Source organism: Pseudorca crassidens, chromosome 21, assembly GCF_039906515.1.
Source record: "Pseudorca crassidens isolate mPseCra1 chromosome 21, mPseCra1.hap1, whole genome shotgun sequence".
In the NCBI taxonomy this organism is placed as follows: domain Eukaryota; kingdom Metazoa; phylum Chordata; class Mammalia; order Artiodactyla; family Delphinidae; genus Pseudorca; species Pseudorca crassidens.
The window spans coordinates 5,156,316-5,184,063 of record NC_090316.1 but is presented as its reverse complement, the minus strand read 5'-3'; the positions used below and the strand labels follow the sequence as shown (position 1 = coordinate 5,184,063).

At 44.4% G+C, this 27,748-nt stretch overlaps 2 protein-coding genes across 9 annotated transcripts in view; one reads left to right on the top strand and one right to left on the bottom strand.

Annotated features, from left to right (window-relative positions):
• The first annotated feature begins 2,432 nt into the window (after positions 1 to 2,432).
• VDAC3 (voltage dependent anion channel 3) lies at positions 2,433 to 15,067 on the top strand. Of its 2 annotated transcripts, none has more exons than XM_067722088.1 (9): positions 2,433 to 2,652; positions 4,801 to 4,869; positions 5,659 to 5,708; positions 8,785 to 8,937; positions 9,774 to 9,826; positions 10,904 to 11,131; positions 12,352 to 12,502; positions 13,326 to 13,383; positions 14,540 to 15,067. In XM_067722088.1, exons 2-9 carry the CDS (start codon positions 4,803 to 4,805, stop codon positions 14,629 to 14,631), a joined length of 852 nt encoding a protein of 283 aa, XP_067578189.1. In that variant the 5' UTR covers positions 2,433 to 2,652; positions 4,801 to 4,802; the 3' UTR covers positions 14,632 to 15,067. The 2 variants fall into 2 exon arrangements, with proteins under 2 accessions (XP_067578189.1, XP_067578190.1); XM_067722089.1 differs by lacking the exon at positions 2,433 to 2,652 and adding an exon at positions 2,854 to 3,232.
• Positions 15,068 to 25,469: 10,402 nt separating this feature from the next.
• The window catches only part of SLC20A2 (solute carrier family 20 member 2), a 104,419-nt gene continuing 102,140 nt past the window's right edge, over positions 25,470 to 27,748 (bottom strand). For all 7 annotated transcript variants that reach the window (XM_067721535.1, XM_067721533.1, XM_067721534.1 and 4 more), the window contains one exon: positions 25,470 to 26,932. In XM_067721535.1, the coding sequence (XP_067577636.1) occupies positions 26,768 to 26,932 (165 nt within the window). In that variant the 3' untranslated portion in view covers positions 25,470 to 26,767. The remainder of the gene's footprint in view (positions 26,933 to 27,748) is intronic.

Sequence of the window (27,748 nt, the reverse complement as noted above, 5' to 3'; positions counted from 1 at the left end):
ACTACAGCAGGTGACCTGTGCTGGGAGCCTGCTCACCAGGGCCTCCGGACGCACACAACACGGATGTGTCTGGGCGTGTGCTCATCCATCAGCTCTGAGCCTGGTGTCCTGTATGCAGTAAGCACGTAGCAAATGTCTCACAAATGAAGGAGTCCAAAGCCCCTTCCCTGCCCTAAAATTCTGGTTCTAGACATTTTATAGGAGAAGAATGCCAGGTGATTAGAAGTTGGACTGAGAAAGTCCTTTCTATGCTTCCCAAGAGCTTAGAGCCCATTGTGGGTCGGGGGTGAGCAATGGCTGTAGATTGGAGGCGGCAGAGGCTAGAGGCTTGATATGGACGTTGAGGGGTAACGTGGATCCTGATAAGCCGACAGGGCCAGAGAGATAGCAAGCAAAGGAATGATTCCCTCTGCAGTCGCCGTTTTCCTTAACAATTTCTTTTACCACCTTCCTGCATCAGGTGCTGGGAGAAAGAGGAGGTCTTTTGGTGCATGACCTGGGACTGGTGTTATCAGTTCCCTTCAGAAGAAAGGTCTTTGGATAAAGAAGCCCAAGGAAGGAACGTTGCCAAATTCCCATTCAAAGTGCTCTTTACAGCCTTCAATGGCCTGTTGTACCCGACAAAGTCCAGGTCTGTGCCAAAGTACAGGCTGAAGTTGTGGCTCTAATATGCATATGTATGTGAATAAACATAGTTTTGCCTGTACAGCTTTTAATCACTTATAGCATATCTTCATCTGTGTTATTAACTAATGAACATTTTCCATATGCCAGGTAGATTGTTATGTGCTCTGGATACATTATTTTCTTTACTATTCACTACAATCCTCTGAAGTAGACCTTATTTAGTTCTGTTTCACAGATGTAGAAACAGAGGCATAGAGAGGTTAAGTTGCTCGCCAAACACCACAGAGTTGGCAGATGTGAGATACAAACCCAGCCTCTTTTGACTACAAAGCCCATTTTGTTTAGCCTATGAGTTCTATTGCTTTGTTGATGACATTTATCATCTTCTGCCTCATTCAGCAGGTATTTGTCCAAGTCTTACATTATGAGTCCTTTGGGAGCATGTATCTTATCTCTTATTAGCCTGAAATGCCTTACACACAGCAGGGAAATAATCTTTGCCTCTTGATTCAAGCAGCAACCTGGTACCAGGAACTGAATATCAAAGACTTTGTGGGGTTTTTCTCTTCCCAACTTTTTATTTTGAAAAATTTTAAACTTATCGGAAAGTTTCAAGAATAATGCAACGAACATCCACATATGCTCCACCTAGCTACACCAATTGTTAACATTTTGCATGTTTTTTCCCTTGACCATTTGAGAGCTAGTTGCAGACACATGCTATTTCATGCCTAAATACTTCAGCACGTATCTCCTAAACACCAGGCCATTTCTGCATAATCAAGGTATAATCATCACTCTCAGAAAATTTTACATGTTACAATACTACTATAGTCGACATTCAAGTTTTCTCAGTTGACCCAAGAATGATCCTCAATAGATGCTTTTTGTTTTTATTTTTTGATGCTTTTTGTTTTTTGATCCTAGGTGCAATTTAGAATCATATTGGTCTTGGAGTCCTATCTTTGTCTCCTTTAATCTAGAACAGTTCACTAGCCTTTTTCTTAATATTTCATGAAATTGACATTTTCGAAGAGACCAGGTGGTTGTTTTGCAGAATGTCCCTCAATTTGGATTGTCCCTCAATCGGATTGTTTCCTTGTGAATAGAGACAAGTCACTTTTTTGGCAAGAATGAGCATGTGATGTCAGTCTGTACCATCCCTGGTGATGTCAAGTTTGATCACTCGATTGAGGGTGACTTCTTTGATGTGAAGGTACCCTTTTCTCTTCACTAAGTAACCTGTGGGATGACACTTTGGAACTGTATGAATATCCTCAACCATCCAGCATCTATCGAGGAATTTTGCTTGAATCAGTTATTGGTGGCTCCAAAGTGGTGATTTCCTATTTCTATAATTTCTTCTACACTTACGAGCTGCAGTTCGTCTCTGAAGGAGAGCTTTCCCGCCTCCATCTCCTCTCTGCCTTTGAAATATCATTTACCCTGTGTCATCTTGAATAAGTCACGTCACTTACCCCCTCGGGACTTATTTTTCTCATCCTTAAGACGAGATGACCTAAGGGCCACATTCTTGAATTTTAGTCACCCTTACACGAAATCCCCATACAGATCTGCCAGGCATCCGCCAGAGAAGACGCCGGGGTCGGCTGTGCCAGCACCCACTGCGGAGTAGCTGGTACCGCCGCATCCGCCGCCGCGGCCCCTCCCCTGGCAACGGTAACTAGTAGTCTCCGCGCCTTCTCGCGAGAGCGGGCCCCTCGCGGACAAAGGTGCGGTCGCCCGGCCTGCGCGCCCCACGTCAACCTCCGCCCGTCCCTGCGCGCCGGGCCCTGCCGCGCACGCGCGCACTCGGACGGTTGGAGATGTAGGTCCGCCTCGGGCCTGCCGCGCGCGACCCCGGCGCGACACTCCGGCGCAGCCGCGACGCGGGGCTCGGGGCGCGCAGGCGCCGTGGGCGTGGGGCCGCGCAGGCGCGGACGGCGTTGCTCTGAAGACTTTCTTCGGTGCCCTGGCGGAGCGGGCGCGCCCTCCTGGCTGAGCGGACAGGTCCTCCCGTCGGAGGTGAGGCGAGCCGGGGCCTCGGGCCGGCGGCCGGGCGGGGGCGGGGCGACCGGCAGGGCCCTGCGGGAGGAAGGGCCGCCTAACGGGGCGCGGGCCAGCGGGCGGGGTCGGCGGGGACCGGCCCCTCGGGTGATGCACCGCCGCGCCGCCACCTGCTTGCGCCTGGCCGGTCCCCAGGACTCTCCGGGCGTCAGGCCGGACGGGAGGTTGGTTTCGAGGGAAGTCGGGTCCTCGAACCCCGAACCCACCCCCGCCCCCGGCTTCCTCCCTGGCATTGGAGTCCACCATCAGGGGGGCTCTTCCACTCCCTGCCGCCGAGGGGAGGATGCTGAATGTGCACCTTCAAGGGGCGAGGCGAGCTGACGGTCCCGTTAGTAATCGTGTGAAGCTGGGTTATAACTAACCCGTCACCCCCATCCCTCGACTGCGGCTCCTGCAACCCCGGTGCGCTGTGCGTGCCCACGGACAAGTGCATTTGTAGTCATGGAAATGTGCGGAACGTGTCGTCTCTGGGGCTTCTCGAGTTTTTGCTTGATCATACCAGCAGTGCACTTCCCATCAGGATCCTGGGCCTGAAAAAGTAAGCTTGAACTAGGTAAAATTGAGGTCCAACCCCCTACACGACTTTTGCAAAGTGTCTGGCAGGTCGTTTTGAAAAAGAAGGAAAATGCTAAAAGACTGTAATGGTCCCTGGATGGATGTTTCTAAACATTTAAGTGTATCTTTTCTCTTGTCAGTAGAGAAAAAACCAGACTGTAAAGCCTTAACATTTCTATTTGAATACGTAGTGCCTGCATTTCGGGAAACATTTCAACAGATACCGGCATCGGTTGTGATCATAAAGAGTAATATCAGATTGCAGTTGGCAATGTGTAAAAAGCCTAAAATTGATCCTTTGAATACAGAGGACTGAATTGTAAATCAATTGCTCTGGGAGTGAACTACGAAACCTTGTGGCTTAGAACAGCAAAGCTTTAGGATGGCCATGAGTCAGTACATTTATCTCCTCTCGCCTTTACGGTTTCTTCTTAACTTTATGTATATTTTAATACTCTGTTCTCTTAACATATCCTAATATCTGTCATATTTGACAGGTTTAGGTTAAGGGACAAATTTTAAGTGAATTCACAATTACGAAGTGCACCATAAAGTGTGTGTAGTGTTAAGGTGTGGTGGGATAGGCAGAAACTTAGCAGCAGGCCAGACTAAGAGCTCAGCCAAATAGAACTAAATACCTTCGGTTGTGTCGGTGGTTCAGGGGCTAGCTGGTGCTCTGGATGTTTCTGGTGTAGTAATGGGGCCAGTGGGGTTGCTTGAGGTGGTTCTACGACCTGTTGGATGTGGCTGTTGAGGCTGCTGCAGGAAGAGGTTTCCCGTGGTGCACAGGGCAAAGGAGTGGTATGTTCAGCAGTGTCAATAGGCCTGAGATTTTGATGTGAGGGTCATCTTGACAGTAGAAAGGCTGGCTGAATACTAAGTAGGCAAGATGAAAAGTCAAGCCCCTTGGGTTTTGAAGGCTGTAACTTTAGAGTGTATACTGATTTGGGGGAGCAGACCACTGCATGTAGACCCTGTCCTATATCTGGTTACTAGGTAAGATTATAGCACTTTATTTTAAGAAGAGTTTTGAGAGAGGGCATACTCTGGGTGAATACATTTCAATTAGTGTGGTAATTCTTAAGAACTGAATGTCAAGAGTGGCAAAAACGGTAACCCTGAAGATGTTTAATTGCATCTGTTTTACAGATCCTCAGAAAATTTACCTTGACATCTTACACAGCTCTTTGGCTTTATAACAGCCCAAGAAATGTTTTTCTAATGTACATTTTTGCATTTTTTTAAAAAGTAAAAGTCCAGTTTAACAGAGCATCTCCTTCAGCCTGGGAGAAATTTCTTTTCTTTGCAATGCAATCAGAAAGATGACCTTTGTGAATCTCATGAAAAACCCTTTTATTCTCTAGCATTCTGGAAAGCTCTTTTTAAAGGAGCAGCATGCTTTCTCTTAACTTGGCTTGCATTAGGGCATAAGCATTAATGACACAAAGGAAGAAAAAGCTGTATACCTCTTCTCACAGAACTAAACAGCTGAACAGTGAATAAATACTAAATAGTTACTTTTATTCCCTTGTCCTCATTTTTCTTTATAAGATATGTGTAACACACCGACTTACTGTGACCTAGGAAAGGCTGCCAAGGATGTCTTCAACAAAGGATATGGTACGTATGCTATTGTGAATTGCCAATTTGGGGGTAAGCATTAGTACTGAATGCCTACTATATGGGAGAGACTGTGCTTAGTAGAATGAGGTTAAGTCAGCATTAATCTATTTTACAAGATTTAAGGGGATCACCATTAGCAGGTTACTAGACTTCTGTTTTTAGAGGTAGAGTCCCACAGGCATTAAAAGCTGTTGTGTACATTAACACATACATAGCATTTGCGTATTTAATATTATCTGTTGGGTGAAATCATATAAATCTGTAATATGTGTGCCTCCTTTGGTTAGCCCTGGGGACAGCTAACGTAGGGGGTGTAGTTTTTCACGAGGGTGAAGACACAGCTTTTGACTTCTTTGGAGGAACATACAGTGTTTGAAAGCAAGTGGACATTTAGTTTTAAAAATTTAGTCTTTGCATTTTTAATTTTTTGTGCTGTACACATTTGATTTTTTATTAACTAGTAATGTTAATTATATATTTTAAGCTTGTATATATATATCTGCATAATTTCTAATAATTTTGGTTCTTAAAATAGTACATATTCCTTTCATCCATTTGTTTTTTTAACTTATATTTTCAAAATATGTCTTTATTATTTTGAGGGACTTAAAAATTAAACTTAAGTTATTTTGTTATAATTCAATTCCTTGTGGAACTCTCACCTAACAAGAATACTGAGTATTTTCCATGGAATGTACTATGGACTATTTTCATAATTTCTAAGTTGCAAAGACTGGAGTGCATGTCACATTTTGTACATTAATGTGTATTTCTGTGTGTGTCTAGGATTTGGCATGGTCAAAATAGATCTGAGAACCAAGTCATGTAGTGGAGTGGTAAGTACTTAATATATATATATATTTTTTCAATCAATTAATTAATTATATTTTTGGCTGCGTTGGGCCTTCGTTGCTGCACGCAGGCTTTCTCTAGTTGTGGCAAGCGGGGCTGCTCTTCATTGCGGTGCACGGGCTCCTCGTTGCGGTGGCTTCTCTTGTTGCAGAGCACAGGCTCTAGGTGCACGGGCTTCAGTAGTTGTGGCTCGCGGGCTCTAGAGCGCAGGCTCAGTAGTTGTGGTGCATGGGCTTAGTTGCTCTGTGGCATGTGGGGTCTTCCTGGACCAGGGATCAAACCCGTGTCCCCTGTATTGGCAGGTGGATTCTCAACCACTGCACCACCAGGGAAGGCCCTTAATATATTTTTAATAGATGTGGCATAATTAAGTTAAAGAAACCTGTTTAAAAATCATTGTTTAGTCAAGTTACTTGAAACGGCATACTTCTGGTGCTATGCTGTCTTCCCTGCAGCTTTGTCCTGCTCTCAGATTTCAGTGAGCTGCCCAGCCACTTGAGCCCAAGGACAGTCAGGTTGAATTTGGGGGGAGACCCTTTGTGTTTGTCATAATAAGAGTATTCTGAGTCTTATTCTCAGAAGATACAGAATATATGTATACGTATGTATGTATATATATATATATTTTTTTGACCCATGCCATATCTTTATATGTATACATATGTATGTGTATATATATATATATATTTTTGACCCATGCCATATCTTTATATGTATACATATGTATGTGTATATATGTATATATTTTTGACCCATGCCATATCTTTATACTTTCATGAATATGTATATGGACACTAAAATCTTTGCTTCCCTTGTATTGGGTTCATGCAAATTTTGTTGCCCTTTTACAAAAACAAATTAATTTTAGTCTCTGTCCCTTCATGATTAGTTGAAACAAATGTAGAAATGCATGTAGAAGATTAGTCTACAGTTTTTATTAATGTTCATAAAGTCTTTTTTACTGGAAGTTAAGAATATGGTAAAGGATATATCAGTGTATTATCAAAGCGTCACTGACCAGAGCTTTCTTTAAGTAAGTCTCAGCAAATAGATCAACTTTACCCTCACCTTATTCTCTGATTTCTCTTTATTGGCTGCATCTTTTTTGTTTGGTATTTACCGATTCAAACCAGCGCAAATTTTATTTCTGGATATAATGATTAAATTAGAAGGGCAAGAAGCATGTGGAGTATTTATGGTACTTTGTCTTATGCTTCATATAGTCCTGGTTTGTCACTATGATTCTTTCCCTGGGTTTTCTAGTAGTGAATAAATATGTATGCGACTCCCCTACTAGGATGGGATTTTGTTATATCATCTATTAAATTAGAAAAGTTATACTCATTTTGATTAGTACTTCAGAATTTGCTCAAGGTAGGTTTGTCTTGCAAAAATCAACAACTAAAATTTTATCTCCCTTTCATGCTGCTGTTGTGTGTGAATATTCATTCAGATGGTAAGAGAAACAGTGTATTTGTGTGCTTGTTTTTATGGCTGCTTTTGTTCTCTGGTACTGATTCAGGGTAAATTTCATCCACTGCTCCAAATTTTCTTGATCGTATCTTGGTATTTTTATGATATGCCATCTATAACAGTAACATTTTCATGATTGTTTTGTTGCATACTAGCATTTAATGCAGAACCGTAGATGTTATGTGCATGTTATAAATATATTTTGCACTGTTTGAGCTAATTATGAAATTAGACAAAAACTGAAGCAATTGTGAGCCTGGAACTCAACTTAGGAAAGTTCTAGCCTTTTCTTTGAGATTTGTACCTCTGGCATTTTAGATTTTTGACAGAGCTTCAGACTAAGAAATGATGATGATAAGAAAGAAATATAGACTAAATACTCTTTTACCTTTATTTTTTGCACCAAAATTAAGGTTTATATTTGCTATACTTGCAAGTTTATGAAAGGTAAATGTGAAAAATGAAACACTAGGTAGCTGGATCTACTAAAAGAAAGTGATGTGAACTATTAAACGTGACTAGCATTTTATCGTGTTTTACCAAGGCCTTGCCCTTAGTGTGCAGTGTGATATTCTCTTTGAAAACTTTCTGCGTGGTGTAGATAAACAGATCACAGTTTCCCAGTTGTTTCATCAGCCTGTAGAACGAGCGTTAGGGGGCAGGGTTGGCAGGGTTTCTTTACTGTTGGCAGTATTTCAGAAATGTTCTTTAAAAACAGGGCCAATCAGAAACGTTTTTTCTTGACAGTTCATAGATTGACAGTGACAGGTGTTGACTGTTTGCTTCCCCTAGAAGGAGATCTATTTCTAATTGCTTATTGTCATATGACTGAGGGACACCTAACTGGGAGGAGAATATATTTTAAGGCATTCATAGTAACTATTTGACAGGGAAGAGGGATAAGTTACAACATTCCATTTTCTTGTGAAAAATGGGTACTTTCAATTATTGAAATTGTGTACGCTGATAGTCTTATGGATAGTTTTGTGGACAAAAGCAATAAAGTTTTTATAACAGTGTGAATGTACTTAATGCCAGTGAACTGTATACATAAATATGGTTAAAATGATAAATTTTATGTTAAGTGTATTTCACCACAATAAAAATAAGGCTTTTTAATGCATTAAAGTTCTGGCCCTATTAAAAGGGGGCAATCTAGGGCTTCTAGTGTTTGGGGATTTTTAAGGACTTTAAAGTTAACTAATAGTTCACAAGGTACGATAGAGAACTGATAGTCTTTTTCGTGTCATGAAAGTACATATTTAAGATTCAATATTTTTGTCTTTTTAGAAAAGGCATTTATTTTCAGTAAAGATATTTTTCTTTTAAAAGAGAGATTCCCATTTAGTAAGAGAGTATATGGCACAGAAATAGCAGTAAGAGAGGTGGAGTAATGGGAAGATGCAAGACTGGTTAAAATATTTAGAGACTGGAAAGAAGGAAGGAAAGCAGGAAATAAGTTGCTGCAGAGTAGGGCTGTGGTAAAAAGTAAGTTGTGTTGGTTTCTGTTACATTGAACATTACTTTCTGGAATGAATATTTTCTATCTCATAAGCTGATTTTAAAGTAATTATTTTTTCTTACCAGGAATTTTCTACTTCTGGTCATGCTTACACTGATACAGGGAAAGCATCAGGCAACCTAGAGACCAAATACAAGATTTGTAACTATGGACTGACCTTCACCCAAAAGTGGAACACAGACAATACTCTTGGGACAGAAGTCTCTTTGGAGAATAAGGTAAGAGAGCGTTGGAAGATATTTGTAGGGTAAAATTATCTTGGGGATAAAATAATGAACAAATCCCAAATATAATTTGAGATCTTGCAACCCTGTCTAGTTTTCGTATTTTTTTCTCTGCATGTGGCCTTCTTTGGTATGTTTTATGTTTCTAGAAAGTAAGGTTTTGTTGCTGTGTACGTAATTATGATATCTTTTGTTCTGACCAGTTCTATAATACTTATTGTTACACAGCTGAGCCTCTCCTGAGTAGACCAAGCTATTTGTCAAAGTGATCTAATTTAATTTTGTTTTGTAATCATTGCAAAATTGACTCCACAGAAAAATGTTTCTAAAATTCTTTAATGTTTTCAAAGAGAAAATGTTTCAGCAGTTGTCAAGTGCCTGCTACATTCAGGGCACTAGTTTTTGAAGTATGTTTATTTGCACATTACCATATATAGATAATGCATATGTATACATAGCTGAATAAATTACTTAGGTTGGCTTGTTAAATGTCCAGTTACAATAATTTCAAGAGAGTATCACAGTTATTTTGTTGTATTGGGATTTTCTGGTTTTGTACTCTAATTTACATTATTGGCTATAACAGGATTTGACCTGTATGTTTTAGCCTTTTTTTGGGTGAGAGAATCATGATGAAGCCTGGGGGTGAGGGGAGTGGGATAGGGGGCAGGGAAGGAAGAAGAGGAAATTTATTAAATCATTTAATATTTGGCTTTCTTTAATGACTTTCTTATTTGTTAGGAAGTTAGAGAAAACTTTAGAATTGGTTTTTCAAGTCAAGAAAAGAATCAAAAATTGCTGATTGTTAATTTGAAATCTTTATTTTTCAGTTGGCTGAAGGGTTGAAACTGACTCTTGATACCATATTTGTACCGAACACAGGGTAATTATCCCAACCCCATTTTCTGAAATGGTCTTGTGGCTTGAAGGGATAGAGGGGCCTAGGGCAGGGAACTGCAGGAGGAGCTCTGGAGGTGAGGGGCACAGAGACCTGTGTGTGCAGGAGGGAGGGAGGGACCCTCGCTGAGGACACTCCCTATGTGACACTCAAAGAGGCACCTAGTAGAAAAAACGTAGGAGCTAGAGGGGTCTGAGACGAGATATTTTTTAAGCTGTCCTGAAGATTCACGGATGTGATGTCTTGCTGAGAAGTTAACATCTTAAGAGAAGAGTGTAGTCTCCTGGCACCAGAACACTGCAAAGAATAGTTCCGCTTACTTGATTTCTTAGCCTTTATAAATCCCCCAACTTCTCTGACTCAGTTTTTTCATCTGAAAAATGGGGATTATGTTGTTTCCTACCTGCCTCTCTCTAAAGGACAGGTGCTCGATGGGGGCCACGTGGCATTTCTCCTCCACTGTAACAGCAGGCGTGTCCTTCCTGCTACACACCTGTGTTGTCTTCAGGACAAGCACAGGACTATTAAGAACTGATTTCGTGTTTTCAGTATTGTCCTTCAAAAATGTACACTTCTGTTCCATCCATCTAACATTGTCCAGGGAGAAAACACTGGCCTAAGGAAAATAAATACGCTTATTAAAAAAAAAAAGTACACTTCTCTCTGTGACAGGTTAATAGTTTAGAAGTTTGTCGGGCATTACCTTTTGTAGCATTTGGAAACATTTAAAGAAATTTGGTTTCTTATATGTCTGTATACATACACATTCAGATTATTAATTTGGTACTGAAATATCTTACACCTTTTTATACTTATGCTTTCATGAAATTAATCATGAAATACCCTATCATTTGAACTTACAGTGAGGAATAGGTAAAAAATAGTATATATATTTCTAATCCTAACAAAATTACATTTGTAGAGCTGTCATTTGAAACATTTTTACTGTATATGGGCCACCTGCCAAAACAGTATTTACATTATGGGAGAGGAGGGATCTTACTCTAAAAATTCTGGACAGCAGTGAAAACTTGTGCTGTTTTCATTTGTTTTTTTTTACAGAAAGAAGAGTGGGAAATTGAAGGCCTCCTATAAACGGGATTGTTTCAGTCTTGGCAGTAATGTTGATATAGATTTTTCTGGACCAACCATCTATGGCTGGGCTGTGTTGGCCATTGAAGGTTGGCTTGCTGGCTATCAGATGAGTTTTGATACAGCCAAATCCAAACTGTCACAGAATAATTTCGCCCTGGGTTACAAGGCTGCAGACTTCCAGCTGCACACTCACGTGTGAGTATTCACGGTTCAGAGTTCCTCCTTTAGTGCCGGCACAGTCGCCCAGAGGATGGTAGCCATTAGCATGTGGAGAAGGTTGGAAGGGGTGGTGCTGGCATGACGTCATGCCTTGGTGGACATCCAGCTACACTGTGCCGCTCGTAGTCGGCAAAGCACTGCAGAGTTAGTGCACTTGGCGCTGGTGTTGTGCTGCTGGCAGTTGCTGGCCTCTGAGCCTGTACCCCAGCCACTGGGATGGAGAGGGCCCGGGGCAGGGGTCACCTCCTGATAGAAGGGATCCTTTGGAGGCGTTCCTGCTTCCTCTGGTTCCCTGTTCATCTTGTCAGTTTCTAGAAGCAGGTCTGTTAGGATCATGAACAACCCCCTAATTGATCTGAGCGTCCTGGAGCATCCCCAGTGTAATTCTCTGGAGGTTTTCAGGTACCCTGGTCAGAATCAGTTACCTGGGTTGTATTCAGAAGTAGCAGAAGTCCTCAGAGCAGTCCTGGGTTCAAGTCTGTAGGCTGCAGCCTGTTGGTTACATGAATTTGAACTTTTAAACTGTATTTTATGTCTTGGCCTACTGGGCACTGCTGCTGTCCCAGGAAGAAAAGCAAAGGATCAGCTCTGTGTTTTTGAAGTGTTACAGATTGCTTTCCACTAGACAGTCTGTTCCACTTAAATAAGGTCGCTAGTGGTGTAGAAAGAGGCGTTGAAATTGATGAAACAGTATTATGAAAACTCAGGGACTGACTGCTGAGGTGCTCTGAAGCAATACGTCGTGTACTTCCCTGGGGCCATGCACTGTAGCTATTGTCTGGAGGGTGCTTTCTAATGCTAAGATTGTGTTTTGAGTGAAATCCAGAATTGACTTGTACTACTATATATTTTTTTTTGCAGAATCTTTATATAACTCTACTTTGAAGTTTCTAAATACTGTGAACATGTCAGAGACATACAGATCATACTTACTTGAGGTGTCTGCCTTTGTGCATAATTGAATTGTGTCTAAGAAATTCATGTCTTGTGGAGGAGCCAAGTAAATGAGTCAGATGTTACTGTGCTTTAATTAGGTGGCTATAAATCACATAACCGGTTTGTTTGGAAGTCTGTTGTGCTAGAAGTCTGCTGAAGTCTGTAGCTGTAAAATAAGACCCGATTTAGTTAGTCTTAGAATTTGTTTCCATATTGTAACAAACTAGATATTTATGACTTTTCTTACGCTGTGAAAACAGGAACGATGGCACTGAATTTGGAGGGTCGATCTACCAGAAGGTGAACGAGAAGATTGAAACATCAATAAACCTCGCGTGGACGGCTGGCAGTAACAACACCCGTTTCGGCATCGCCGCTAAGTACAAGCTGGACTGTAGAACTTCTCTGTGTGTAAGAATGTGCTGCAGATTGGGTCTGCTCTTAGGGTTTCGTCTAAGTCGTAAATGGATGCTGTGATGTGGTTGTAGTCTGCATGTTCTTTATTAACTCTGAGCTACTCATTGTGTAGTGAAAAGAGCATATACCTGAAGTCAGGAGCTGTGGGTTCTAATCTTAGTTCCTTCTGTATTTGTTGTCTGACCTAAAGTCATTTTATCTCTTTGGCCTCAAAATTTTCTTATCTGTAAGTTCCTGGGTTTCAATTACTATTCCTGTTGCCATTGGTAATTCTTGTTAATAACACTAATTGAGCTCTTAAATTTCAGGTCCTATGCTAAGACTTTATGTGTATTATCTCATTTAACCCTCACAACTAATTATTGGATGAGTAGTATTACCCTCATCTGCATTTTATAGATGAGGGAGCTGAGACTTAGAGAGGTCAGGTAACTTGCCCAAGGTCACACAATAAGAGACAGGTGCCAAGATTTGATCCCAGATCTGTCTCTCACCAGAGTTCATGCTCATACCACTGTCGGAGGCTGTAAAAGTGGTAACTCAAAAGAATTCAGTTCACAGGAGGGATGTTTGGCTGCACAGTGTTTTAAAATTTTGCTCGAGGCCTTTAAGCATGCATTCTCAAGGTCCCCTCTGTCCTCTACTGACTTCTTAAAAGATTTATCTTTTATTAATTAAGTTTTCAGTTTTACTAATTCTGGATTGGTCCTAAGGTGTTTCAGCTTTGGAAATCTGATGCATGGAGTGGTTATGTTGGACTTACATATTATGAAATTGATTGTTTTCTAACTGTTTCTATTTCATCTCCTAATCTTAGGCTAAAGTGAATAATGCCAGCCTGATTGGACTGGGTTATACTCAGACCCTTCGACCAGGTGAGTAAAGGAGTGAATAACTGTGGGCTTGGGGTAGAAGGTGATTGAGGAATAATGAAAAGAACCTACAGACAACCTGCAATCACTTTAGGTTGATTCAGACCGTTTTGTAACATTTGGTTGTTCAAAGTAAAACAGATTAAGCACTTTTGTTTAAAAAAATATTTTTGTACAGTAAGTTCCCTACATATAAACGAGTTCCGTTCCAAGAGCGCGTTTGTAAGTCCAATTTGTTCGTAAGTCCAACAGAGTTAGCCTAGGTACCCAGCTAACACAATTGGCTATATAGTACTGTATTGTAATAGGTTTATAATACTTTTCACACAAATAATACATAAAAAAACAAGCACAACAAATAAAACATTTTTAATCTTTCAGTACACTACCTTAAAAAGTACAGTAGTCCAGTACAACAACTGGCACACAGGGGCTGGCATCGAGTGGACAGGCAAGAAGAGTTACTGACTGGAGTGGGGAGAGGAGGTGGGAGATGGTAGAGCTGAAGGGTCGTCAGCAACAGGAGATGGAGCGCAAGCTGCCATTTCACTCATGGCTGACGCTGATGGCACAGGTTCTGGCTCCTTGCTGGATTCAATTCTGTCTACCCTCTTGAAGAGACGATCTAGTGATGTCTGGGTAGTACTGTACCAGCTACATCACCACTGCTTTTATGCTTGCTTCTGGACATCCTGGGCTTGAAATAGAGATACCGTACTACTGTATTCTATACAGTACTGTACAGTAAACTACACAAAAGCACAACCACTTGTAGAGGATGCACACATGTGACCATGTTTGCCAGACACGTGAACTAACTTCCATGACTGGACGTGTGAACACACGTTCGCATCTTTGAAAGTTCACAGCTTGGAGGTTTGTATATAGGGGACTTACTGTATTCCTAATAATAACTTGGTTACTGTGGCTTGTGAGTTTGGTTGATCACTCATCATTCTTAACCGTGAACTCCAAATAAAGTGTGCCATGACTGTGCTTTGCAGATCAGGTGGCTGTGGATAACCTGGCATCGAGTTAGTAAGAGGTAATCTCATAGCCAGCTGTAACCCATGCCATTGATTCCACCCATTGTTTCTAGGAAATGCAGATCTGATTGTAATGCTTGTTACAAGTGATTGTGGTGTTTGCTTCTTCCTAGGAGTGAAACTGACCCTGTCAGCTCTAATCGATGGAAAGAACTTCAATGCAGGAGGGCACAAGGTCGGGCTGGGATTTGAACTAGAAGCTTAATGTGGTTTTGAATAGAGCATCAGCTTTGTCCCTGGAGGTGAAGAGAAGTCAACCCACTATGTTTTGGCCTTAAAATTCTTCTGTGAGATTTCAAAGGTGTGAACTTCTTATTCTTCCAAAGAATTGTAATCCTCCTCACACAGAAGCCTAGATATCGAGTCCAGCCTAAGGGAGGTGTGCCTGAAGGCATGCCCGGAAGTTGTCATGTTCGTGCCACGTTTCAGTTCAGTTCTGCTGTGTTATTTTCAATGTGTTGCTCAGCGACATGTAGCGTCACGTTACAAAGGAGATGACCCGACCCTCCAGTTGTCCATCACGTCCTGCATGTCCCACACCACTTTTTCATGACCTTGTAATATATCGGTCTCTGCGGTAGTGGAATCTTTCGTTTTGCATCAGAGTAAAATAAAATAAACCCATCACATTTGGAACATAATTGGTCATCTCACTTGCCAGTGCTGGTTTCTTATATTTGGCGTGATTGATTTTGTTGTGAAAAGCACTCACCCGTGGGATGTGTGTCTGAATCGTCTGTGCTGCTGCCCGTCCCCGCTCTCCTGCTGCTCTTCTGCGGTCAGGCCGCGTTGTCAGACGGCGCGCTTTGTTCTGGGGGTTAGAAGCACATCTGCCGAGGTCCTTGCCACCTGTTGCAGTGTGAGAGACTGTATCCTGTTGGTAGTTTTGTAAAGCTGCTGAGGGACAGTGAGCGTGTGAGTGGATGAAAAGAGGGCAAAGGAAAGAGGACAACTGGGGGAAATGCTGCCAGGGAGAGGCTGGTGGGAGGGGTCACAGCTGGATGGGTGCATCCATGGCCCCCCCGGGCCTCAGGACAACGCTTTTGATGACTAGATCTAGAAGAGTGATGGCCAGAGGATGGAAATACGAGTTTAGAAAAGAAATGAGTAGACTATGATGTCTTCAGGGCTTACTGGTAAATCATCTTTCTAAGAGTAGAGCTCCTTTTGAAAATCTTTTTTTTTTTTTAACAAAATATGTGCTGGTTGCTACAGATTCAGTCAATGTAGACATAAATAAAAGTGAAAATTCCCATTCCTCTCTCCAGTCCCTCCTTCTTCCACTGCCACTAATAGTTTGACATGTGTCCTTGCGATATTTTTCAGTGTCTTTAGAGATTATATAAATATCTATCTATATAAAATGTTAAAATGCATATCTTGTCTTGCAACATACTTACAAAGTTAACAGCAGAGTCCTCTGTTTGTATAAATATCCCTTATATTTTTAATTTTTGCACTTTTGTATAAATGTGGCATTTGTTTATTCCGCTTTTTCCTATATCCAGTCTGCTTTACAGAGAGCGCTGCCTTGAGTATCTCTGTCCGTTTATCTTTCTCCACTTCCGTGCGTATTCCCATGGCAGCACTGCCCAGTAGAACTTGCTGTGATGATGAAAATGAGGTATGTCTGCACTGTCCCACACGGCAGCCACTAGCCACGCGAAGCTGTTGAGCACTTGAAATGTAAGTAGGTCAGTGGAAGAACTCAGTTTTTAATTCTGTTTCATTTAAATTACTTTTAAAATTGAACAGCCACATGTACAGTAGGGGCTGTTGTATGAGAGGTGCAGGCCTACAGGATCGGTTTCTGGAAGTGAGATTGCTGAGTCATAGGCTGTGCACATTAGGTAAGTAGTGCAGAATCGCCCTTCGGGGATGTTGTGCCAAATCTGTTTCTACCCGTGGCGGTGAGGAGCGCCCATTTCCCCGTATCCGCAGAAACGCTGAATGTTATCAGACTTCAAGATTTTTACCAGTTTTAGAGGTGAAAAATGATACCTTGCTTTAATTGCATCGCCCTAATGGCCAGTGAGATAGAGCTGTTTTCGTATGTTTACTAATCATTTATAATTCTCTGATTTGCCTATTCAAGCTCCTTGCTCAGCTTCCAAATGAGTCATCTTAAAAACAACTGGACACGATTGCTTTTGGAAAATTTCCGTGCTGCAAGGCATTTCCCTACCACCACCAAAGATTATCTTTACTAGAATCCAAATTCCAACCACCACTTCTTATGTCAGAAGATATCTGTGATACCAGCCACATGATACAGTTTTATCTTCTCACTGTCTTTGTGGGTTGAGCCACCATTACAGGAGATTAAGTATAACAGAAAAGGAAAAGGGAGTGAGGGGCGTAAACAACAAATTCATTGTGTTGTTGACACCTGTATCTTACAGGGAGAACTCTGTGCAGACTGAACGGGGATGGGATGCTGAGCTGGGCTGGCAGCTGCACCGGGAGCTCCTCGGGTTAGAGGGGTGTGGCTGTGGACGTGTCTCTTCAGTCTGGTGGTGTTTAGGGCTGGTGGACGGAAATGGGGCTGGGGCATGAGGAGGTGCAAGGAAATGCTGCTGAGATACTCCCCTAATAACTGCTTCGTTACTTACCTGTGAGGTTGGCTGTACTTACGGCCTGAGTTAGATGGGAAGGAGATTGCTGTAGGTCGGTGCTTTATCCTTCCTTGTGCTTTCCCTTTTAAGTGACGTGTTCTTACAGAGCTAAAGAGCCATACTTTGTGTTGATCCAATAACCCAGACATGAGCGCAGGGACGTGAAGTTCAGCCTTTATTCCGCAGTTTTACTGACTCATATTGCTGGCTGGGCTGTGTTCTGAGTACCCTCGTCATTACATTGTAGCAGAAAGGAAAGCACATTTCTTGAGCTTTTGTGCCAGGCCCTGTCCTGGTCACCTACGTGACGTAATCTGCTGGCTGCTCACACAGACAGCTTGGAGTGCAGTCGCCCGGGAGTGGAAGCCATGCCAGGGGTCCTGGGACAGAGGTCTTCCTTGTGGTTTCGCATGTGGAAATTCTCAGTACTAGCTCTTCTCTCCTGTAAAATGCACCTGAGCAATTGCCCCCTCCGCTGCCGCCTCCGTCTCTCCAGTTCAGCCTTGTAACTCCTGTGGCCGCTCATTTATTTGATCTTATTTAATTTGAAAAATGGATCCATTCAGGACCCGGCTGGGATCCTCATTCTTGAGCCTTACCCTCAAGGTAGCTTATTTGCCCTTCAGTGCAGCGTGGGAGCAGAGGACCAACATTCTGGTTTAGACACATCTTATGTCAGGTGGTTCTTTGATTCGGTGGCTGCATGCCTGGGAATTTGCCTTAAGGAAATCATCAGAGATGCACACAGATTGATGTACAGGGTTTCTAACTGCAGTGTTCTTTATAATAGAGACATTCATAACTGTTCAAATGGGGATGATGAAATGAACGGGGAATGATGGTATGTCTCTCCATTAAGTGGAATATTACTCAGCCATTAAAAATCATGTTTTTGAGGAGTAAGAATCATTGAGGATTGTTCACAATGTTACACAGAGAAAGCGAGGTAAAAAACTAATCTGTTTTATTTAAGAAAAATGTTTATGCAAATATAGGAGAAAATACTCCAGAATATTAATGTTCATTACCTCAGGAAGGTGGAATCATAACTAATTTTTATTTGTTTTATGTTTTACTACAATTTTTCTGGTTTTCTAAAGTGAATTTGTTATTTCTGTAACCAGGGGCAAGCTCTTCTAATCAATGTTATTGTGAAAAAGGCAGAGGGCTCCTCGCGGGCCACAGCAGGCAGCGTATCTGGCAGTGGTGAGTGCGTTCAGGGCTCAGCAGAGGACGCGCCCCCCGTTCCCAGGGTCCGCGAGGCTGGCCATCAGCGAAGGCAGGAAACACCAGAGGCTCCTGCTTGCTCCCCTTGGGAAAGTTACCCAGACAGAGACATTGAGCAACGTGTTGGTGTTGCTCGTGATGAGAAACTCATAGGCATGAGGTTTTTATTAGATTTTGTAAGAAGAGGTGGAAGTTCACACACCATATTTTAAATATTAATTCCCTCTGCAAGAGACTGTGCGTCGCTAATCCATCATCATAGTCTGAGCATAACTGCTCAAAGGGCAGAGGGCAGTCAATGTCCTGGAGCTTCATTTAGTTATTACTAAGTGTCTGTGCTTGGAAGCTCACTGCCAACTTGGCCAGGCTCAGGTTCTAGAACCTGGGACAGAAGGAGCCCTGAGAGAGAGCCGGGGCTGTTTGTGGGCGCCCCCTCTGTGTTCTCTGCACGCACATGCACGTGGAGCCCCCTTTCCCTTTAAGCCCACAGCTCTGTGTGCTCTTGGGTCAGTTCCCTCGGCCTCTTCCCCTTTAGAAACAGCACCCCTGTTCTTTTTTCTTTTTTTTCTAACATCTTTATTGGAGTATAATTGCTTTACAATGGTGTGTTAGTTTCTGCTTTATAACAAAGTGAATCAGCTATACATATACATATATCCCCATATCTCCTCCCTCTTGCGTCTCCCTCCCTCCCACCCTCCCTATCGCACCCCTCTAGGTGGTCACAAAGCACCGAGCTGGTCTCCCTGTGCTATGCGGCTGCTTCCCACTAGCTGTCTACCTTACGTCTGGTAGTGTATATATGTCCATGCCTCTGTCTCGCTTTGTCACAGCTTACCCTTCCCCCTCCCCATGTCCTCTAGTAGGTCTATGCCTTTATTCCTGTCTTGCCCCTAGGTTCTTCATGACCTTTTTTTTTTTCCCTTAGATTCCGTATATACGTGTTAGCATACGGTATTTGTTTTTCTCTTTCTGACTTCACTCTGTATTACAGACTCTAGGTCCATCCACCTCATTACAAGTAACTCAATTTAGTTTCTTTTTATGGCTGAGTAATATTCCATTGTATATATGTGCCACATCTTCTTTATCCATTCATCTGTTGATGGACACTTAGGTTGCTTCCATGTCTGGGCTATTGTAAATAGAGCCGCAACGAACATCGTGGTACATGACTCTTTTTGAATTATGGTTTTCTCCGGGTATATGCCCAGTAATGGGATTGCTGGGTCATATGATAGTTTTTAAGGAACCTCCATACTGTTCTCCATAGTGGCTGTATCAATTTACATTCCCACCAACAGTGCAAGAGGGTTCCCTTTTCTCCACACCCTCTCCAGCATTTATTGTTTGTAGATATTTTGATGATGGCCATTCTGACCCGTGTGAGATGATATCTCATTGTAGTTTTTTTTTTTGCGGTACGCGGGCCTCTCACTGTCGTGGCCTCTCCCGTTGCAGAGCACAGGCTCCGGACGCGCAGGCTTAGCAGCCATGGCTCACGGGCCCAGCTGCTCCACGGCATGTGGGATCCTCCCGGACCGGGGCACAAACCCGTGTCCCCTGCATCGGCAGGCGGACTCTGAACCACTGCGCCACCAGGGAAGCCCTCATTGCAGTTTTGATTTGCATTTCTCTAATGATTAACGATTTTGAGCATTCTTTCATGTGTTTGTTGGCAATCTGTATATCTTCTTTGGAGAAATGTCTATTTAATTTGTATGGAAACACAAAAGACCCTGAATAGCCAAAGCAATCTTGAGAATGAAAAACGGAGCTGGAGGAATCAGACTCCCTGACTTCAGACTATACTACAAAGCTACAGTAATCAAGACAGTGGTACTGGCACAAAAACAGAAATATAGGTCAGTGGAACGGGATAGAAAGCCCAGAGATAAACCCACGCACATATGGTCACCTTATCTTTGATAAAGGAGGCAAGAATATACAATGGAGAAAAGACAGCCTCTTCAATAAGTGGTGCTGGGAAAACTTGACAGGTACATGTAAAAGTATGAAATTAGAACACTCCCTAACACCATACACAAAAATAAACTCAAAATGGATTAAAGACCTAAATGTAAGGCCAGACAGTATAAAACTCTTAGAGGAAAACATAGGCAGAACACTCTATGCCATAAATCACAGCAAGATCCCTTTTGACCCACCTCCTAGAGAAATGGAAATAAAAATAAACAAATGGGACCTAATGAAACTTCAAAGCTTTTGTACAGCAAAGGAAACCGTAAACAAGACCAAAAGACAACCCTCAGAATGGGAGAAAATATTTGCAAATGAAGCAACTGACAAAGGATTAATCTCCAAAATTTACAAGCAGCTCATGCAGCTCAATATCAAAAAAACAACCCAATCCAAAAATGGGCAGAAGACCCCTGTTCTTTTGCCCTCCACTTAAACTTGACGTTCAGGTTCTGCCCTCAGCCTTGGTTATTCTCTACCTCGACGCCCTGGGGGTATGTTGGAGTGAGGAGCTTTTTCGAATGCCCTGGCCTGTCCTCAGTGTAAGGGCAACAGCTCCGTCCTCCCTCCCTGGGGCTGTGAACAGATTGCGGGTCAGGACAAGGTGGCTTCGTCCTCACCACTGTGAGTGCTACCTGACAGTAGCTCGGGGCGACAGTGACAGCAGTGTTGGGCCGGGCTGCCCAGCCTGGGTGGCACGGAGGAGAGCGGTGCTTGTGCTCCGACTGGTCTTTCTCCCCAGTGCAGCAATCAGACACACTCACTCCCTCGGGAGTATAAAATATAAGGGCACAGAGAGTCCGGAGTGTGATGCTGGCAGTGGCCCATCACACGGAGACGTCCGGCATATTCACGCCTGCAGTGTGCGCTTTTAACCCGCCCTCCCCCGGAGGGATGGCCAGGCAAGCTCCCGGCTGGCGGAGAGTGGGGCGTGTGCCCTTCCCACGGCCTCGAGCTGCTTCTCATCCCTCACCGCCCACCGCGCCCATCTTCCTGCCTGGACTGCTGAGCCTCTCCCGACCTTTCCTGCAAGCGGCCTGTCAGACGCCTCTTCTCCGCTATTCTGCCGGCATCTAAAAGGTGCCATTTCCCAATAGAACCAGTGCTCTCGCTGCCACTCTGCGCTGGGAGTCTTCGCCAAATTTCTGCCTCTTCCGTGAAAGCTTCCCTTCCCCAGCCTCTAGAAACAGCCCCCACTCCCCCCCCCCCCCCCCGCGGCTGCAGTCACACCCTACGGCAGATTTCCTTTCCCAACTGCCCCTGAAGATGATCTCCCAGAGACCGATCCTTCTGTCCTCCTAGCCTTCTGTCCTTTTACCCTCTGTCCTCTTACCCTCTTCTTATCCTTCTGTCCCTTTACCCTCTGTCCTCTTATCCTCTGTCCTCTTACCCTCTGTCCTCTTACCCTCTGTCCTCTTCGCCTTCTGTCCTCTTACCTCTGTCCTCTTACCCTTCTGTCCTCTTACCCTCTGTCCTCTTACCCTCTGTCCTCTTACTCTCTATCCTCTTACCCTCTGTCCTCTTATCCTTATGTCCTCTTACCCTCTGTCCTCTTATCCTCTGTCCTGTTTGCCTTCTGTCCTTACCCTCTGTCCCCTTACGCTCTGTCCTCTTACCCTCTGTCCTCTTACCCCGTCGCCTAGCCTCTTGTGGCCAGGTCAGCACATGGCACATGATGGGCATACAGTGGTCGTTTACTGAATGAAGAAAGTGAGCCATCAGGCGGGTGGGCCTGGTTTGGAGTTTCTGCATCCGGATTGAGGTCCTCCTTTGGCAAGTACTCATAGTTACCTGTGGCCATCAAAGCAGCACAGGTAATTCCTGACATTTCTAGGAACTCTTTGAATTATGACCTAATGAACATTCCATGAGGTGACTTCATTGCTGCAATTTAAAAAGTTCTGGAAAGAGGAGGGCCATGACCGCAATTACATCTGACCCCACTAGGTGCCGCTGCTGTCGCTGCTCATGGAAGATGTTTGGCCGGGAGGTGGGGTGGGGTCCCTGCCTTCTGTCCTGGAGGTCAGTCTGTCTCCTTTCTTTTGACCTCCTCCCTCCCTTCCCCAACACGTCCCAACTCATGGTTTGGAATCTACATTTCGGGTTTGGTTTAACCTCTGAATTTCAGGCCTTGGGGAGCAGGCAGCAAATCCATCCTGCTCTGGCTCTGTTGATGGTCTCATTTTGTTCCAGGCAGTGGAGTTGCTCACCCTTACTGAGTCTGAAATTCCCTACTTAAAATCAGATTTGATTCCTCGTGTTTCTCTATAAAAACAGTCAGAATAACCCTCTCACCCTTTTTCCTGGGCTTCCTTTCCAAGGTCTTAATCGTGTTCCTTCTCTGACCCTTCCTCTCTTGGCCATGGCACCGTCCTTTATCTAGAGACCACATTTGTGGACACGGTCTGACAGCCGCTGAACCGGAGGGGACGATCCAGTCAGGCCTGGGGCCGCTCTGTCCTGTTACCATTGGGCTGCCTGAACTTTCTCTCATCCCGTGCCTCAGTTTCCCCAGTGGCTGGCCAGCTCCAGGTTTCAAAGGCCAATGTTTCAAAAGGAGTGGTGGTGGGGTGACGGAGTGCAGGTGATTTGTTTCTTAACACGTTTCGGGGGCGTTTCATTGTCTTTTCAGTGATAAAGGATGATGCGCTGTAAAGGTATTTAGGAAGGTGACAGTCCGAGAACAGAGTTACATCCCCTCGTGAGAGTTTACCCACATTCCACCGGCGTCCCCAAGCCTGCAGAGAAGCCATTCTCCGCGTTCTTTAGCCTCTAGTTTTGCCTCGCTCCGCTAACCGCGGTTAATCTACTCCTTTTCTTTTCTTTCTTTTTCTTTTTGCGGTACACAGGCCTCTCACTGTCGTGGCCTCTCCCGTTGCGGAGCACAGGCTCCGGACGCGCAGGCTCAGCGGCCATGGCTCACGGGCTCAGCCGCTCTGCGGCATGTGGGATCTTCCCGGACCGGGGCACGAACCCGTGTCCCCTGCATCGGCAGGCGGACTCTCAACCACTGCGCCACCAGGGAAGCCCAATCTACTCCTTTTCTTCATCACCTAATTCAGTGCTGCCCTTTGAGCACTCCTGTGGGAAATCATCCTTGAAAAGTGGAAGAACAGGCCCCTGTTTACGGAGCCCTACTGTGGGCCAGGCCCGGAGCGGCCCCTCTTCTGCCACTGTCCCAGGGACCCTCACGGCCCGTGTGGTCCCATTGCCCCGTGAGGAACGTGCACCCCGGTGCCCCCCGAAGAACCTGGAGGCAGTGGGCGGGGCGGCCTGCACACAGCCTCCTGTGAGGCCCCGCAGAGCCTGTGTAATCTCCCTCAGGCGCCCTTTTCCTGCCTCCCTCTGTACTTGAATAAGCTCGCTGATGCCACAGATCTTTACACTCTCCCATTTTCTGAGGGATGAGATGGTTTTAAATCTCTACTGTGCAGCTTATTCTGAGGAGACAAGGAGATTGATTCTTTAAATTATCTTCTAGAAAATGAACAAATGTGTTTACATATTTGCTCAGGAGGTCAGTTCATTTGGAAAAGCAGAGAATGAAGTACAAGAACCTTGTCCCGGAGCTCGAGCTCCTTCTGCAGCCTGTGCTGCATGCAGGCTCTGCCCCAAGGGGAGGCCGTGTCCCCAGGCGCTCCTGAGCTGCACGCCGCTGTCTCTGCACAGTGCAGTATCTGGTGAAAGAGTCACAGTAAGGTGCCACGGATGCGGGAGGGTCCCTTGTCCGAGGAGTGTTTGTTTGCATTTTTAGAGGAAGAGGCTGATTAACTCAACGGAAAGACTATCAGGCGTCCCCTCCCCTCGGGGGGAATCCCTCCTCTGCCCTCATCCCAGTCACGTAACAGGCAGGGAGGGGCAGCGGGGAAGGCTTGTCTCTGCACACAGCTTAGTCATGGCCTAGTCTCAGTGTTGTGTTCTGAAAAGATGCTTGATATGATTTCAATTTTCTTAAATTTACTGTGAATTGATCTGTGGCCTAGCATGTGATCTATCCTGGAGACTGTTACATGTGCACTTGAAAATGGTGTGTATTCTGCTGCTTTGGGATAGAATGTTTTATAAAGAGCAATGGACTGGCCTGAAGGCCAGTGTTTCTGGACTGATTTTCTGTCTGGATGATCTCTCCATTGACGTCAGTTAGGTGTTCGAGTCCCCTGCAAATATTGTGTTACTGTCGGTTCCTCCCTTTATGTTTGTTAATATTTGCACTATGGATTTAGGTGCGCCTATGTTGGGTGCATATATACTTACAATGGTTATATCTTCTTGGATTGACCTTGGATTAATCCCTTGATCATTATGTAATGTCCTTGTCTTCTGTCTTTGTTTCCATTTGTATGGAATATCTTTCTCCATCCTTTCACTTTAAGTCTGTGTCTCTAGATCTTAAATGATTCTCTTGTAGGCAGTCACTGAGGGCCCAGTGTGGGTGTGACCTTTGTCCCACTTCACATCCAGGGCCTCTGCCACCCTGGCTGCGGGGCTGAGACAGCAGCCTTTCTCCCAGGACACAGCTTGCAGACTGCCACTGTGTCGTGCTGTTATTTTTCTTACAAAGTTTAGGAGGAAAGAGAACTTCTTGAATGCATGGTTTTAACAAAAGCAGGGACATGAAAGGCTTAAAATGCCATTTAAAAATCAGGGTGGGCAGGTTTCTTTGTTGGATAACTGTTTACACCTGGCCAGCTCTCCTCACCTCTTACCTTTCCGGCTCCAGAAGGAGATGGACTCCTGCTGCAGAGACTGGACGAGTTTCCTTCTGAAGCTCCTGATGCTTCACGGAGCTGGGTTTTTGAGCTGCTTGAGCAAGAAGGGAGATAGGACGTGCATTCCTGCTGGGTCCTCAGCTCTGGACGTGTGAGCTGTGGCCCCAACTCCCCTGAGTCTGACTGACTTAAGAGCGAAGCGGGAAGACCGAGCAGAGTGTGACAGTCCCTTTAACAAAGGTCCTATGGGGGACCAGCTCTCCTGGCAGACGGCTCATCACCAAAGGCTCAGTGTGTGTGAACGCACGGCAATTTCGGGATGCCGGGCTGTGCGGGCCATTCTTTCCTTTTCTCCCTCATGTGTATTTTCTGCACAGACATGTACTCGTAGTAAAATAAGAGAAAAAAAGGTATTTGAAAAATAGAAGTAAACAAATTATAGCTTTTATTTTTGTGGAAACTCAATAAGAAACATTATATAGGCATTTAGAAAAAGACTTCAGAGGCAAAACTTTTGAGGGGCATGTTTTTATTATAAATGTAATACGTTTGATTAATGAAAAATCACAATGAAGTACCGAGAAAATGTTTGTCAATATAAAAGTTTTAGCAGCATTTCCATAGTTTCAGGCTCTAGCATTAGTCACACTTCCTCCCGCTATCGAAAAAGAAGACGCCAGTGGGGCTCCAGCAGAACATCGTGCTGCTCCACTTAGTGAAGGCCTCAAGGAAGTCAAGTCCAGTGTATTGTCTAACAGCTCAGCCCTCCCCACTCCTGAGCTTCCAGAATGTCAGAGCACTTGCCTCCGAGTCTGAGGTTAGAGGTCCATCCTTCAGGCTGCAGGGGAGGAGGGGGCGGAAATTCAAACTGGACTTGATATGTAGTGCTCGGTCACACGTCCTCGCCGCTGTACCTTCTCTACACTGACAACAACGAAGGGCCAAGATCTGGCACGGGGCAGCAGTGGCAGCGTGGTGGCGGGGAGGGGGACCGGAAGTGGGACGTGCACACACGCGGGGGGCTGGTGCCTCACCATACACCCTGCTCCAGGGCAGCTCAGAGCATGGTGGTCCTGCCGCATCCCAGGCTAATGGTAGGATTAGTGAGAAGGGGAGACAAACAGTATGAAAATATAATACTGGCAAACTATTCCCCTGCTTCTTTGGTACTTTCCAAACTTCTCTGATCAAAAAAGGATAAGGGAAGCACACCATTAAAAAATTACAGTTTTAAGTATTTACAGAAGCAATTATGATATATTACATAATCAATACACAGTATATGAACAAATTCTTCAGTGAAAGCACTTGTGAACTCCTGTTCCAGTATTCAGTAGCACACTGACACACATACACCTTCCCAAATGGGTATCATCCATCCTGTATCTCACTTACGTTACAGTATATTAAATGGGAAAAAAATACCATTTTCCAATCTACACTTTCCTTTTCAAAGGTTCTTAAAATTTGCCACTGAAATCAGTATGTACAAAGATTTGCTGAATATCGACTTCTAGGCAAGTGTCTCCACTCCCATTTCGAGTATGTCTGAAATAGCACTACCTATTATTCTATGTATACCATATATATTTAATATATAAGTAACCGCACCATGTTATGTCACCACGATACCAGTTTAGTGCACATGATTATGTACAGTAGTCAAGTTAGCTCTGGAGGACGACTACACCTAGGTGGACGGTGTGGTTTGGAACATCACAGAGGGTCGTGGAGGCGCTGGCGGGAGACAGCACGCAGCGCCCACACGCAGCCCGGCCCATCCCTTGTTTACCGGCTGGAAGAGGACCGGTCACACGAACGGAAGGATCCCGTACACGAGCACAGCCATGACAGCAGCACTGAAGAGCCCTGCTACAGGCACGGTCACGAACCAGGCCACAAAGATGTTCCGGAAGAGGCACCAGTCCACGGCCTTCCGCGAGCGAATCCAGCCCACGGCCACCACCGAACCGACCTGGAGGGGCACAGGCGTTTCAGAGTCAAACCAGAGGCGAGACACAGTCTACACACTCGACCGATGTTAACTGGCTAATCTCAGAAATAAACTACATCACAGGATTCCCAATTCTTTCCCCTAAATTGGGTAAAAGCTTTTAAAAATACTTTTTAGATTTTAGGTACAATTATTTTAGGATTATTCCATTCAGAATTCAGGTTCTGATGCACTTTTCCACCTGTATTCTGCTCTATTTGAGCGGAAGCTTAGCCAACCAAATGTTTTCTATTCCCCCTGCACCTTATCAACTAGCGATGACCGCCCTCGTTTTAAAGATTCCCCAGGCATGATACTGCTTATTACAGTATGTGAACCTGCTATAAGTACACAAGGAAATGGCGATAAAGTATCCTTCTCCTGGAATAACAGCATCATAAAATGTTGGAGCTGGAGACCTCTGCAAATATCTAATCCATCTAATCCCCGTGGCTCAGTCTGCAGAGAATAAAACATTTCCAGAGGGTTTGGGGCATGAGGAGATTTGTAAATCACGGCAGGTTGAGAACTAGAGCTGAGGCCTCGTGATCTTAAACTGGTTTTCTCCACTATCTCCAACTGCCTTGCAGTCCTTGTACTTCAGCTGATTAAAAAATTAACTAAATGGGCTTCCCTGGTGGCGCAGTGGTTGAGAGTCCACCTGCCGATGCAGGGGACACGGGTTCATGCCCCAGTCCGGGAAGATCCCACATGCCGCGGAGCGGCTGGGCCCGTGAGCCATGGCCGCTGAGCCTGCGCGTCCGGAGCCTGTGCTCCGCAACGGGAGAGGCCACAACA